Here is a 12669-nt window from a genome sequence, read left to right as displayed (position 1 = left end):
GGTCCAAGTCCTCATGGACCCTGTCAATAGATTTAGCAAGGACCAAATGGCCAAATTGATGCCTTTCACCTCTGATATCTCGCAAACTGTAGGCGAAATGTCCTGTAATATTGCAATGCTGGAAGGAGAGCTGTCAGCTACCAAAATTTATATGTCTAAAGATACACCCACCACGATTGAATCGACATTGGAACTTGTTAGTGAAATGGAAGAAAGAAAAAATAGAAAAAACAATGTTATCATATTTGACATTACTGAAACAGGTAATAATGACGACAATAATGTAATCGCAAATTTATTGTCAAAAGCCGAGCTACCTAACCACAAATTTACCGCTCATAGAATCGGATTAAAACAAGGTACGAAGCCAAGGCCCCTAAAAGTCAAACTCGATGTACAGCAAACAGCAATATCTTTACTTAGAAAAGGACCCAAACTAGGATTTAAAATAAAAAATGACCTAACGTACATGCAAAGACTATATATAAACAATTTGTGGAACGAAATGAACACCAGAAAAGACAAAGGTGAAAGTGACTTAATAATAAAATATTTTAATGGAGTGCCTAAAATAATAAATAAAAATAGTACAAAAAACTAACAATATATTACCAAAATGTCAGAAGCATTATATCTAAAATACAATTCCTTAAAAATGCTATAGCTGCTTCCGCATATGACATAATATTATTAACAGAAACGTGGCTAAACAACCTTATAAATGACTCCGAACTAAATTTTCATACATACAATATGTATAGATATGATAGAAACATAAACACCAGTACGAAGACTCGAGGCGGTGGCGTGGCAATTCTTATTAAAAAAGTTCATTCATCATCTGTCATCATCAACACAAACAATTCCATCGAACAAATATTTATATCAACCAAAATTTTCAATGTAAAGTGCATATTCGGTTGTGTTTACATCCCTCCATCCTCTGACATTAGTGTATATAATAATTTTATAAATAATATTGAAACAATCAGATTAAAATATCCTGATTCAAAATTCTTAATAACTGGTGATTTTAATCTACCAAATTTGGACTGGCAAAACCTTGAAATGAATGAAAATTCTCCAATTCATCAAGAAATTATAAATTTATCTTTAAATTTAGGTCTTAAACAATTTAATACTATTTCCAACTTGAATGATCGTGTCTTAGATTTAGTTTTTTCCAATTTCAAAAACACTAACGTTATGAAATCTCATGATGTTCTATCTCCAGTGGATGGCCATCATCCACCCCTAGATATTATTATTACTTTAAATAAATCTACTAATCTACCTTTAATTCAGCAAAATATTTTTGATTTTCACAGAGCCGATTATAACGAAATCATGAACCAATTAAATGTCACTAATTGGTCGTTCTTAAACGATAACATTAACTTTGAATCAAAAGTCATTATGCTGAATGAATTATTAATCTCTTGTATATACAACCATGTTCCTCAATATAAAAATAAGTTGCATTTTTTTCCAAAATGGTTTAGTCCCGAATTAAAAAACCTAATACATAAAAAAAAAAGTGTGCACAAATTATTCAAAATTTATAACTCTACACACATATATATTGAATTCAAAAAACTAAGAGCTTTGTGTAAACTACATATATCCAAATGTTTTAAACTTTATATTAAAAAAACAGAATCATTCATTGATTCAAATTCCAAATATTTTTGGTCATTTACTAAAGAATTAAACAACAATAAAACATATATACCAGAAAACATTCAACTTAACGGTAAATTTGTTGACAATACTAATGATTCAGTCAATCTTTTTGCTGATTTTTTCAAATCGATCTATGTCAAAAACAACAACAATAATTCTAATTATAGCATTGTAAATAATAATGTCCTGATTTCACCTTTACATTCTATAAATATATCTATTCAAAAATTGATTAACAAAATAAATGCCTTAGATATATCTAAATCTGCGGGTCCTGACAACATACCCCCAATTTTTTATCAAGAATTGTGCCAATGTATTAACTTATCCTCTTTTTAATCTCTTTAATCAATCTATTTCCACTGGTATATTTCCCAATTCTTGGAAGTCTGGCTATTTAATACCTCTCCATAAAAATGGGGATAAACATAATGTAATGAACTATAGAGCCATCTGTCAACTATCAACTATTCCAAAACTTTTTGAAAGTTTAGTATTAGACGAATTTATTCCTTTCATTAATAACATTATTATTCCACAACAACATGGTTTTACCTCTGGTAGATCTACCTTATCCAATTTATTATTATATGAAAATTTTATTTCTAGTGCCTTATCTGTTAAATTGCAAGTTGACTCAATTTACACTGATTTCAGTAAAGCATTTGACAAAGTTGATATTGAGATTTTATTATATAAACTAAACAGTATCGGAATCAGCGGTGTATTACTAAACTGGTTTCGGAGCTATTTGTCCAATAGATCATTATTAGTTAAAATCGGCCATTCTAAATCTTACTCCTTTAATCCAACTAGTGGCGTTCCCCAAGGATCTCACATGGGACCAGTCCTATTCAATATTTTTATAAATGATATTATAAATATATTTAATGATGTTAATGTGCTCTTATTTGCAGACGATTTAAAAATATTTAAATGTATAAAAGACACTAACGATTGTGCTACTTTACAAACTAATTTAAACTCATTAAACGATTGGTGTTCTTTTAATAAATTATATTTAAACATTAAGAAGTGTTCTGTTGTCAGGTTCAGTAGGTCAAATAACAAAATTATTTATAATTATCATATAAATAATGAATCATTACCATCATCATCGCTAATTAAAGATCTAGGAGTTATTTTTGATGACAAATTAACTTTTAATTCTCATATAAATTTTATCACAAAAAATGCCATCAAAACACTTGGTTTCTTAATAAGAAATAGTACTCACTTCAAAAATGTAAATACGATTAAAATTTTATACACCACTCTGGTTAGAAACCAATTAGAGTACAATTCTACCATTTGGTCTCCTTATTTAATGAAACAAATTAACATAATAGAGTCAGTGCAAATAAAGTTCATTAGATTCATCAAATTTAAATTTTTTAAAAGTCATAATCACTATGTCAGTAACGTTATTATTTATAGGAAACTTAATTTGCTAAAATTATATGACAGAAGGAAAATTAACGATATTTCAGTTCTGTGTGGTCTTCTTAATGGCACTATTAAATGCTCTGACTTGGTGAGTTTAGTGTGCTTCCATGTGCCGGGTAGATCAATTAGATGTAACCATCTTTTTGATATGCCCAGGTTTACTACTAATTACTCATTGAACTCAGCTATGTTGAGACTGCATAGAGTTGGAAACGAATTGTCCATGGTCGATTTATTCATTGTTAATAAATATAACATGAAATCTATTTTATTTAAATATTTTTTTAATATATTGTAATTTATTTTGTAGTATATGAATGTATGTGTATTTTTCTTTTATATTTCATTTTAATTTTTTTTTTCTTTTTCTTTCTCTATTTCCAACATGTAAAATGGTCAATTTTTTCTTGACCGTAAAATAAAATAAAATAAAATAAAAAATAAAAAATAAAATATACTTGTTTTCGTGTGTGTGTACAGGGCCGTAGGAGGCGCCGAACTTAATGTTTTATTCAGGAGAAACTTTTGTCGTTGTGTCGACGGCGCATTCTGCCAGCGAAATGGGATTGCATCGCTGTCGGCGATAAAATTGTAAACATCCTGTATATATAATACACGTGTATAATATTATTCTTCGTGTTTGTCAGTGAAATTTTTCCTGGAAGGTTTATTTTGCTCAGGTATATTGATCACAGGTGATAATACCATGTATATAAACACATATGTATATTGATCGTTGAATCAACCGGGGGTTTGTGTCCGATTTATCTAATTTACGCTGACAGCCCTATGAGCAGGCCTGCTCTGAGTTTAAACATGCCACTGCCTCAGTTGGTTTCATAAAGCTTTGTCTCTGTTTGTTTTTCTCTTTACATCTTATACCTAAAAACCCATAAAAATCGGAAGTAAATATATCCATGTTTCATTTTCAACATCCATGATGCGCATAGTAAAGTGCCTCATGGATGTTGTTTTGTAACAGAGTATTCAGAGAAGTTCTTCTTCTCGCGTCGCGTCACATTGCACATTCAGTCGTAGTCAATTCAATAGTTTTCCCGTTTTATCCAAACTTCTTTATAGTTACATACTTCGCCATAGCATGTAAAGATTTCAATTTTGTGATCACGGGCTATATCCCTGGCTTTGTTGCTGGTCAGATCTTGGATATGTGACTGCAAGGCCGATCATTACCTTTCAGAGTTCGGCAATTTATCTGATGTCATTGGAAACGATTCCAAAAATATGGAAATCTTATCCTATTTATCGCGAAATTTGAGGTTACAGCATCTCATAATTTGTTGATATTGTAACGTGGGACAATATGGGGATTAACCGCCGATTAAAGTGCATTCGGGAGTGGACAATGGAGACCCTCGGATTAGGCCGAGCGGCACTTCCCGCTAGTTCTCAGAATCCTGACGAGAGCGTGAGATTGTTTGTGCGTGAGACCGTGTACGCGCCTAAACAATGGAGAAACAAACGGATCAGGGAAGCTGTAGTGAGCGGCTTGCTCTTCATAAGGAGGTACTTCGCGCCATATTAGATAATTCTGGAACTAGCGTTGGTCTCCTTAATCATCCAATAAATGCTTTGAAGCGACTTTGGCTTTTCATTTGGATCCTCCACCCATCCCTACGCAACAATATTTAAAAATGCTGCAAAAAAATTTCAATAGACGATGATTGTAATGTTTGATAATCAATGTTTGTAATTGGCCTTGAATAATACTTATGGCCATAGATGTCGTATTAATAAAAATGGGTGTATACTTGTATAAAAAAATAGACATTAACTCAAGTCAAGAGGCAAAAAGATATTATAAAATTCTACTCTATCAGTGCTCTGAAATTTTTATAAGAAAAAAATATTATAATTTTTAATTCTACTCTACTCCAGTTCTAGGAAAAAACTTTTGCCCCAAGCCCAAAGCAACGAGGATTTGAATCCGAAATAGATCGATTTTTCCGTGGCACTTACTACTTATTAGGTATTTATATAGCGCCAGTGTGATCCCACGAGGGATTCGAGCCGTGAAACTTTTGATCTGTTCCGTTTCAACTTTGAGTTTACCTGTAATACCTAAATGGGTTTTGAATTGCTCGCCCTTTGCATTATATTTTACTATGTATGGTGAAATTTATCGGCAAAATTAACGATTCATTATTGCCGGGTGTGAAACGTCACGTTTCCGTATCGCGATGGGCATAAATACGAATTTTACTCTTTTATGTCGGTATGCAGTCCGGATTCGTAGATTGTTATCACTCCGAAAATTTACTGATCTAATTAAAAAAATCTAATTTCTGCTAATCTATTTGTCTAAAAGTGATTCATTATTTCATGCACTTCATTTCAAATTGCTTGGCAGTAGGTGAACTCATCTCCCTATCGGTCAGAACATACATATTATCTAACCGATAGTGTCCGCGTTTTTTTCCACTTCCAAGTTTACTGAAATGTACCGTGGTTCACTTCAAGCCAACGAAATTTTGATTTATACTGAATATGACTTAACATACATATGTATGTATGTTCCTAGCTAACTCGGGTACATTAGATGCCGCAGTATGTTCTCTTCTCCTGTGGCACGTACCAATTTGATGTTTTTGTCACCTGTCGCAAAAGGCATCAAACTCCTCTACTAGATATCTGTTTGCTTGGATTTGTTTCTAAAATATGATGATCTTGTTGAGGGATTGTTTAATTTGAGATCGTAAATGTGTTCTTTTTTATATATTGTTTTGTTTTTTCATATTTTATTTCTTATCTTATTTTGTTTTTGCATCCATATTTATTCTTGCGTACTTTTTGTTTTTTGCTTAGACGCATGGCGAAATTTTAAATGTTATTAAATAAAATATGTTTTATTGTATAGTTATGCTTGTATTATATATTTATCAAGGGGTTTATCATAATTAAAATATTTAAATAAGTAACACTTTATGACAAAACTGTATACCTTGAATTTATCGATCTTCAATATATTTTTTTCTTTTGTTTGCTTAATTCCATCTAGTACGAAAACAAGTAGAAGATATTTAAAAAAAAAACAAATGAAAACATCAGAAACGTATTCATTCTCAATTTGTTTCGTAGAATCCAATTAATCGTTGATAGCTCTTGACATTTGCGACGTTCGAAACGACGATTCTCAACTAATTGGCATTCGTATTTAATTTCAGCATATATGAAAGACAAAATCGTCATTGATTCAATTTAAATTTTATCACGAAATTATGGTTTTGAGATTGCAAAATAGGCACATACTCGTACACTGTATGCATATATGGGGGCATACAACGAATATAAACGACCGTGGAGGGACGAGGTTAGTTTTCCCTCTGGGCACACATGTTCGTACGGACATTTTCTTTTTAATCTCTCCAAGAATGAATGGTGTGCACACTCACCTTCCGGGGAAGTTGCAGCAGCATCATAGTCGCCGAATTTATGTGGCAAGTTGCACCAGATAGTGGTTGTTTATGGTCACGCGATGCACGTTGCGAAAATTCCATGCTCCTTCTTATCGGACTGTTGCATTTGAGTGCATATTGTCTCTTTCTCTATATCTCACCCCCCCAGTTTGAAGAATCGTATTCTATTATAGACCTTGATATTTTTCATTTTATGGTTATTTCATAGCGTATCGGAATCGGATAGCGGTCAGTTAAAATGGATCACGACTTACATGCAAATATTCAGTGGGCTTCCACACTTTTCCGGACACCATTTGTACAAAATTTAAAATGTCTGGAAACTTGTTAAGAGGGCTGTACACCCGAAACCTTAATTTTGTTACCGTTCCTTTCTTCGATATATATATATATATTGAGTGAATGCGACAATATATATCAATATATATATTGAGTGAATGCGACAGTTGCGCTTCGATCACATAAAACGTGTTTTAAATTGACAAAATCGAGGGTTCGTATTCTACTATTTTCTCCTCCAAAACTGGACCAATTTAAAAAAAAATTCATCATCGGTATGAGAAAGATATTTTCTGTGCATCTATCGGCGTATTTTTTTAAAAATCGACCGTTAAATAACCACGCTAGACTCTTTTCGTGGGTGTAAAAAAGAGGCGATTTTATAGATGTTTGGCGGCTCCTAGCTCCTATAAAAAATAATTAATTAAAAAAATAAAACGATAGATGCACCCCAATGGTGGATATCCATAGCATATTAAAAAATAATTTCTCTAGTGCCATAATTGAGGTAGGGAGAAGTATAGTACGTTTGTATGGACAAGGCGCTGCTGTCCAGCCCTCTTAAGATGTATTCTATTTTATTTTATTTTACATAGACATATGCCAGGAAGGCCTAACAGGTATACCCCAATACGCCTTCCTAGACAATTAATTAATTAACCCATAGAGACATCTATGAATTTAGACTTGTACATAAATTTTTACATATTATACATAAATCAAATAAAGAAATTTGTGATATAGCGGGTAGGATGCTTTTTGCCAATTTGATGGAGGAACCGTTTCAACAATGAAATCAGAAAAATTGGCAAACTCTGATGAGAAACGACCGAATTGGAGTCACAAATATCCAAGTCTGACCAGCAGTATCAAAAATTGGCATGGAATCGAACCCGGTAAACCTCGGTGCTAAACATAAACGCAACCACCGAGTCATACTGCTGGCTATATCTAATATATACTTTCGAAAGAGACTTTGTATGTAAGGTACTCCCAGTACAGTACAAATGCATGCTATTTTTGTCGTCCACATGGGCTACGGGGCTGCGAACCTCCCAGTATAGTACATATTTGGCTTAATGGTAGCGTATATAATTAGCACCACTGAGACCGAAGGTTCGAATCGTCAAACTGCTGGTTAGATTTGGGGATTTTGTGACTCCAAATCGATCGTTTCTATATCAGAGTTTGCCAATTTTATCTGATCATGCTGAAACGGTTCCTGAAAAATTGGTATTAGATCATTTCCTGTTGCCGCAAAAATCTGTCTGTGTATAATTTGTAATAATTATGCACAGTAATCTGAAATCTATAGATATCTCTATAGACATCTCTATAATTTCGTATTTATTATATGTATAAAAATTGTACACAAAAATCTAAAAATAATCCATAGATGTCTCTATGATTATTATTTCTGATTAATTGTTATATAATTAATTGTTATATGCTATATATTCTGATTGTATATGTATTATTGTATTTCTGATTTCTGATTGTTTATGTATTTTGTATTTCGTTATCGTACACCCATTGCATTGGAGCGATCTGTAATGACGAGTGTATATTGATTGTAACAATAAAAATAAAATAAAATAAAAAAAATATTCAAGCTATTTTTCTTTTCATTCGATCACAACGAGCTACTACAGCCTGAATAATCTCTGCAGCCCATCTCACGAGCCGCTACTGGGTTTAATTTACATATTTATATATGTAACTACGTAAAAATGTAATGTACTTCCAAGTACATTACATTTTTAAAATGTAATGTATATATGTATGTACTTCCAAGGTCGATCGTTTATTATCAGAGTTTGCCAATTTATATTATTTCATTGAAACGGTTCCAACAAATTGGCAACTCATTTTGCTCATTTTCCTCGAAAATTGAGCTTACAGCATCTCAAAATTGCTTATTTATAAAATGCTGCAAATTTCTCCATAGTTGTCTCCATGGTTGTTAATCGATGTTTGTAATTGGCCTGCATTTGCAATTCTTACAATACTTATGTACAATTTTTTACCATAGATGTCGTGTAAAATAAAAATAAATGGGTGTATGTATACCTGTATAAAAAAATAAACATTGTCATTGAAAAAATATAGGTTTTTCGTATGGACTGTATGTATGCATGTGTTTCAGGAAATTTTGCTGAATATCTTACAAGATGGCTTCAACATGATTAAAGAGCTTTAAGTAAGAATATACCGATTTATTTGTGGTGAGAATTGTCTATAATCATTTTCATATGAGAATATTTATATACATCACATATGTTTGTATGTATGTATATACGCTGATAACGTCCAGGATCATTTCATTTGCAATAACCCGAATACGCAAGGTGAGTGTATTTTTGAGAGATAGTCCACAGTCAGGCGAGCGTTTAGAACACTTTTATTTTATTAAATCGTTTTTATTTTTGTTCTTTTGTGTGTGTGGGCGATATAATCGCATCCCTTCGTAACTTCCGATTCCGGTCACGCGCCGGGCTCGAGCGAACCTCGCCGTTTTTCATCTTCTCCGAAATAATATCAGGACACGACACTGTCCAGATAAATCTGGAGTAGGTGCGCGCGTTCACCTCGCAAATAGCTGGAAACCGTTCGCAAATATCTCGCTTATTTATTTTGCCCGCAACCAAATACACACTGGAAAGGTCGCGCTCTATACAAGTCCGCCTAAATACCCCAATATATCGTAGTTATCCAACGAAATATGTATTATAGTTCACCGTTTGCTTCCGAAAGTTCAACCGATACAATCGATATCGAGCTATTATAATATTGCATTCAATTGTGTTTTTTTTCTTTTTCAGATTACAAGGAAATCGTTTTTGTAATTTTGACCCAACCGCATCCATATCATATCAGCTTAGCTGACCGTTTGAAAAGAGAAATAAAAATTCAAGCAATTGAACATCAACAAGTGAGATTTTTTAATAAAATAACATATTTATAATATCTGGCGGTGTGTCTGTTTGTGTGTTTGTCTGTCTGTGTCTGTCTGTCTATATGTCTGTCTGTCTGTTTGTCTGTCTGTCTGTCTGTCTGTCTGAGATCACGCTCGTCGTACTATAATAGTCGTTTCGATTCGACATACATATTTTTTTTACATACATATGTACGTCACAGCCAAACCATACATATGTACGTCCATACATATGTATATAAAAATACAATAAAAAAAGAAAAAAACTTCTCTATATATACTATTTTCTACCAATGTTTCCTCTTGGCAGAGAATTTAAATTCTATTCCTAGAATTTAGGATTTAGAATTTAACTTCCGCCATCTATTAAAATTGTATTTAATTAGTTAATTATTTAAATTTTTTTTATTGGTGTTTTATATTGTTTACATATAGGTAGGTAGTTTTTACCATATTTTAATATTAAAAAATGAAATATGAATATTAAATTAAATATATTTAAAAGATATTTGAAAAAATCGACCGCGTGGGGATCGAACACATGACCGACGACACATTTTTTTTATTTAATAACTTAATATGCCATTATCCATGCGATGATATGTCATTGGGTACAATACCAGTTTATTATAATGTATGAATAAATCATAAGAGGACCAAAAAAGTCAATTTGAGTGATATATACAAATAATAGAATTGTTTTGTTTATTTTTAAATACTTTTTATTGTTTATAATGTGAATTTTATAATTTTGAATTTGAGGAAACGTATGGATGTTAAGAATATGTTAGATATTAGAAATGGTCTTAAGTTAAGCATATCATTATTATCAAGCATTGATAATAATAATTAATTTCAATGCTCACATAATATACTATATAAATTAAATATCGAGAGTATTAAGTCTGTAAATAATTGTTTGTAAAAACATATGTATTTTTTCTTTTTATAGAAGAAACCAACAGTTTGGGTTACACACAGTCATGGCTCTTGGATAATATTACCATTACTGTCTAAAATTGCAAAAAATCACAGCTTGACAGCAAGTTGGGCGGTGTTTTGTGATCAGCATACTTCGTTCAACTTACCTAATCTCCTAGACGACTTATCCAAATATGATCCCAACGAGGTATTACATATAATATCTTAATGAATCAAAACGTATTGATTGCATTTTTATTTTTTAAATTGTTTGTTTTATTTTGTATAGGAAATATGGATTGGTCGTAAGCTGAAAGACATTGAACCGACGATAATACATCATTTTGCTTATTCCGACGATTCTGAAGAGTTTGTATATCCCAATTTCGCTTCAGGATTTGCAATGAGTATGGCTTTGATTCGGACGTACGTACAATAATTACTATTGACTGTGTTTATATATTTTTAAATGCATTCTAAAAGTTATATTGTAATTTTAGATTGCATCACAAATTTCAAGACAATAAAACTAAATCTAATATAGAATTCTCAATAGATCCTTCATTCGAATTGGCTAATTTCGTTTGGGACAATGGCGATGGGTCTAAATTAATTCATTCTGATAAATTTTGCATTGTATCAGAAAGGGAATGTGCTACATATCCTAATAGTCACGACACTTGTGTAAAACACAATTGCAATTATATTTCATAAATTTATTATTTTACTATATGAAACAGAGATGTGTTTAATTGTGCTCATTTTTTAGGGAAAACCGATATCAAAAGATGCTGTATTCTTCGCCGTGAAAACATATCATAAATTTCATGCAAACCGTGTTAAAATTGTCAAAGACACTTGGGGACGGTTTGCAAAACATTTACAATTTTTCAGTGATAAAAATGGTAAAATAAAACCATCTCTCTTACACATGTAAACTATAAATACATTTGATATTGTTACTTTTGTTTTAGACACTTCAATTCCATCTATAGATTTAGGAATAAAAAATACTGAAAGAGGTCATTGTGCAAAAACATTAGGTATATTAAATTATCTATCGAACAATCTTAAAGATAGTGAAGTTAAATTTGTTGTCATAGCTGATGATGATACTATATTAAGGTATTTATATATTAAAACTATTTTTATACTATATGTACATTTTGATAATAGAATAAATAATTAAATTAATTCATTAAATTTTAGTGTTTCCCGTCTATGTGAGGTTTTGTCTTGTTACGGAGATGAAAATATCGCACTGGGTGAACGTTACGGTTTCAACATGCTTGCAGGAAACGGTTATGACTATCTCACTGGTGGTGGAGGTTTAGTATTAAGTTTAGATTTAGTGCGCAAGCTCGCTGGCTGTGATTGTCCGACGCCGTCCTCACCTGACGATATGTGGCTCGGAGTCTGTCTGGCTAAATACAAGATTCCCGTAATACATTCGCCGCTGTTTCATCAGGTAACAAGAGTGATTAAGAGCAAAATCATCATTATACATGGCATGCATTAAAGGCTCACTAAATTTCCAGGCTCGTCCAATTGATTACACTCCTGAGTACTTAGCTCCTCATAGACCAATCTCTTTCCACAAACATTGGATGATCGATCCGGTCGAAGTGTACCAACAATGGTTCGAAACCGACGATATCATGTTTCACAACAAATTTAAGACTGAAGCAGTTTCTCACAATGAGTTATAGTGTAATAAAGACATGTAATTTCCTTATTACTGCAAAATAAAGATTACGTATGTTATAGTTTAATACTTATTTTATAATGATATACATGTTATCGATATGACAACTTTAACCGTTTTATTGTGCACCTTCAGTTGGGTCTACCTCACGGGACCGAAAGTGAAAAGGTCAAAAAAGCAAATATCGGAAGGCAAAGATCGAAAATTGAAAGATCTCAAGTCGAAAGATAAAAAAAAAGCTGCATGGTAAACGGTACTATGTATAT

General features: G+C 32.1%; 1 protein-coding gene across 1 annotated transcript in view; it reads left to right on the top strand.

Annotated features, from left to right (window-relative positions):
* Window positions 1-12565, top strand: part of LOC143920801 (beta-1,3-glucosyltransferase) — a 29293-nt gene extending 16728 nt beyond the window's left edge. The window contains exons 3-10 of the mRNA XM_077443766.1: window positions 9665-9774; window positions 10730-10906; window positions 10988-11124; window positions 11199-11382; window positions 11468-11603; window positions 11673-11823; window positions 11908-12166; window positions 12237-12565. Of these exons, the coding sequence (XP_077299892.1) occupies window positions 9665-9774; window positions 10730-10906; window positions 10988-11124; window positions 11199-11382; window positions 11468-11603; window positions 11673-11823; window positions 11908-12166; window positions 12237-12407 (1325 nt within the window). The 3' untranslated portion in view covers window positions 12408-12565. The remainder of the gene's footprint in view (window positions 1-9664; window positions 9775-10729; window positions 10907-10987; window positions 11125-11198; window positions 11383-11467; window positions 11604-11672; window positions 11824-11907; window positions 12167-12236) is intronic.
* The last annotated feature ends 104 nt before the right edge of the window (window positions 12566-12669 follow it).

The sequence above is a fragment of the Arctopsyche grandis genome, chromosome 13 (assembly GCF_051622035.1).
Source record: "Arctopsyche grandis isolate Sample6627 chromosome 13, ASM5162203v2, whole genome shotgun sequence".
In the NCBI taxonomy this organism is placed as follows: Eukaryota; Metazoa; Arthropoda; class Insecta; order Trichoptera; family Hydropsychidae; genus Arctopsyche; species Arctopsyche grandis.
This window is presented reverse-complemented; position numbering and strand designations above follow the sequence as displayed.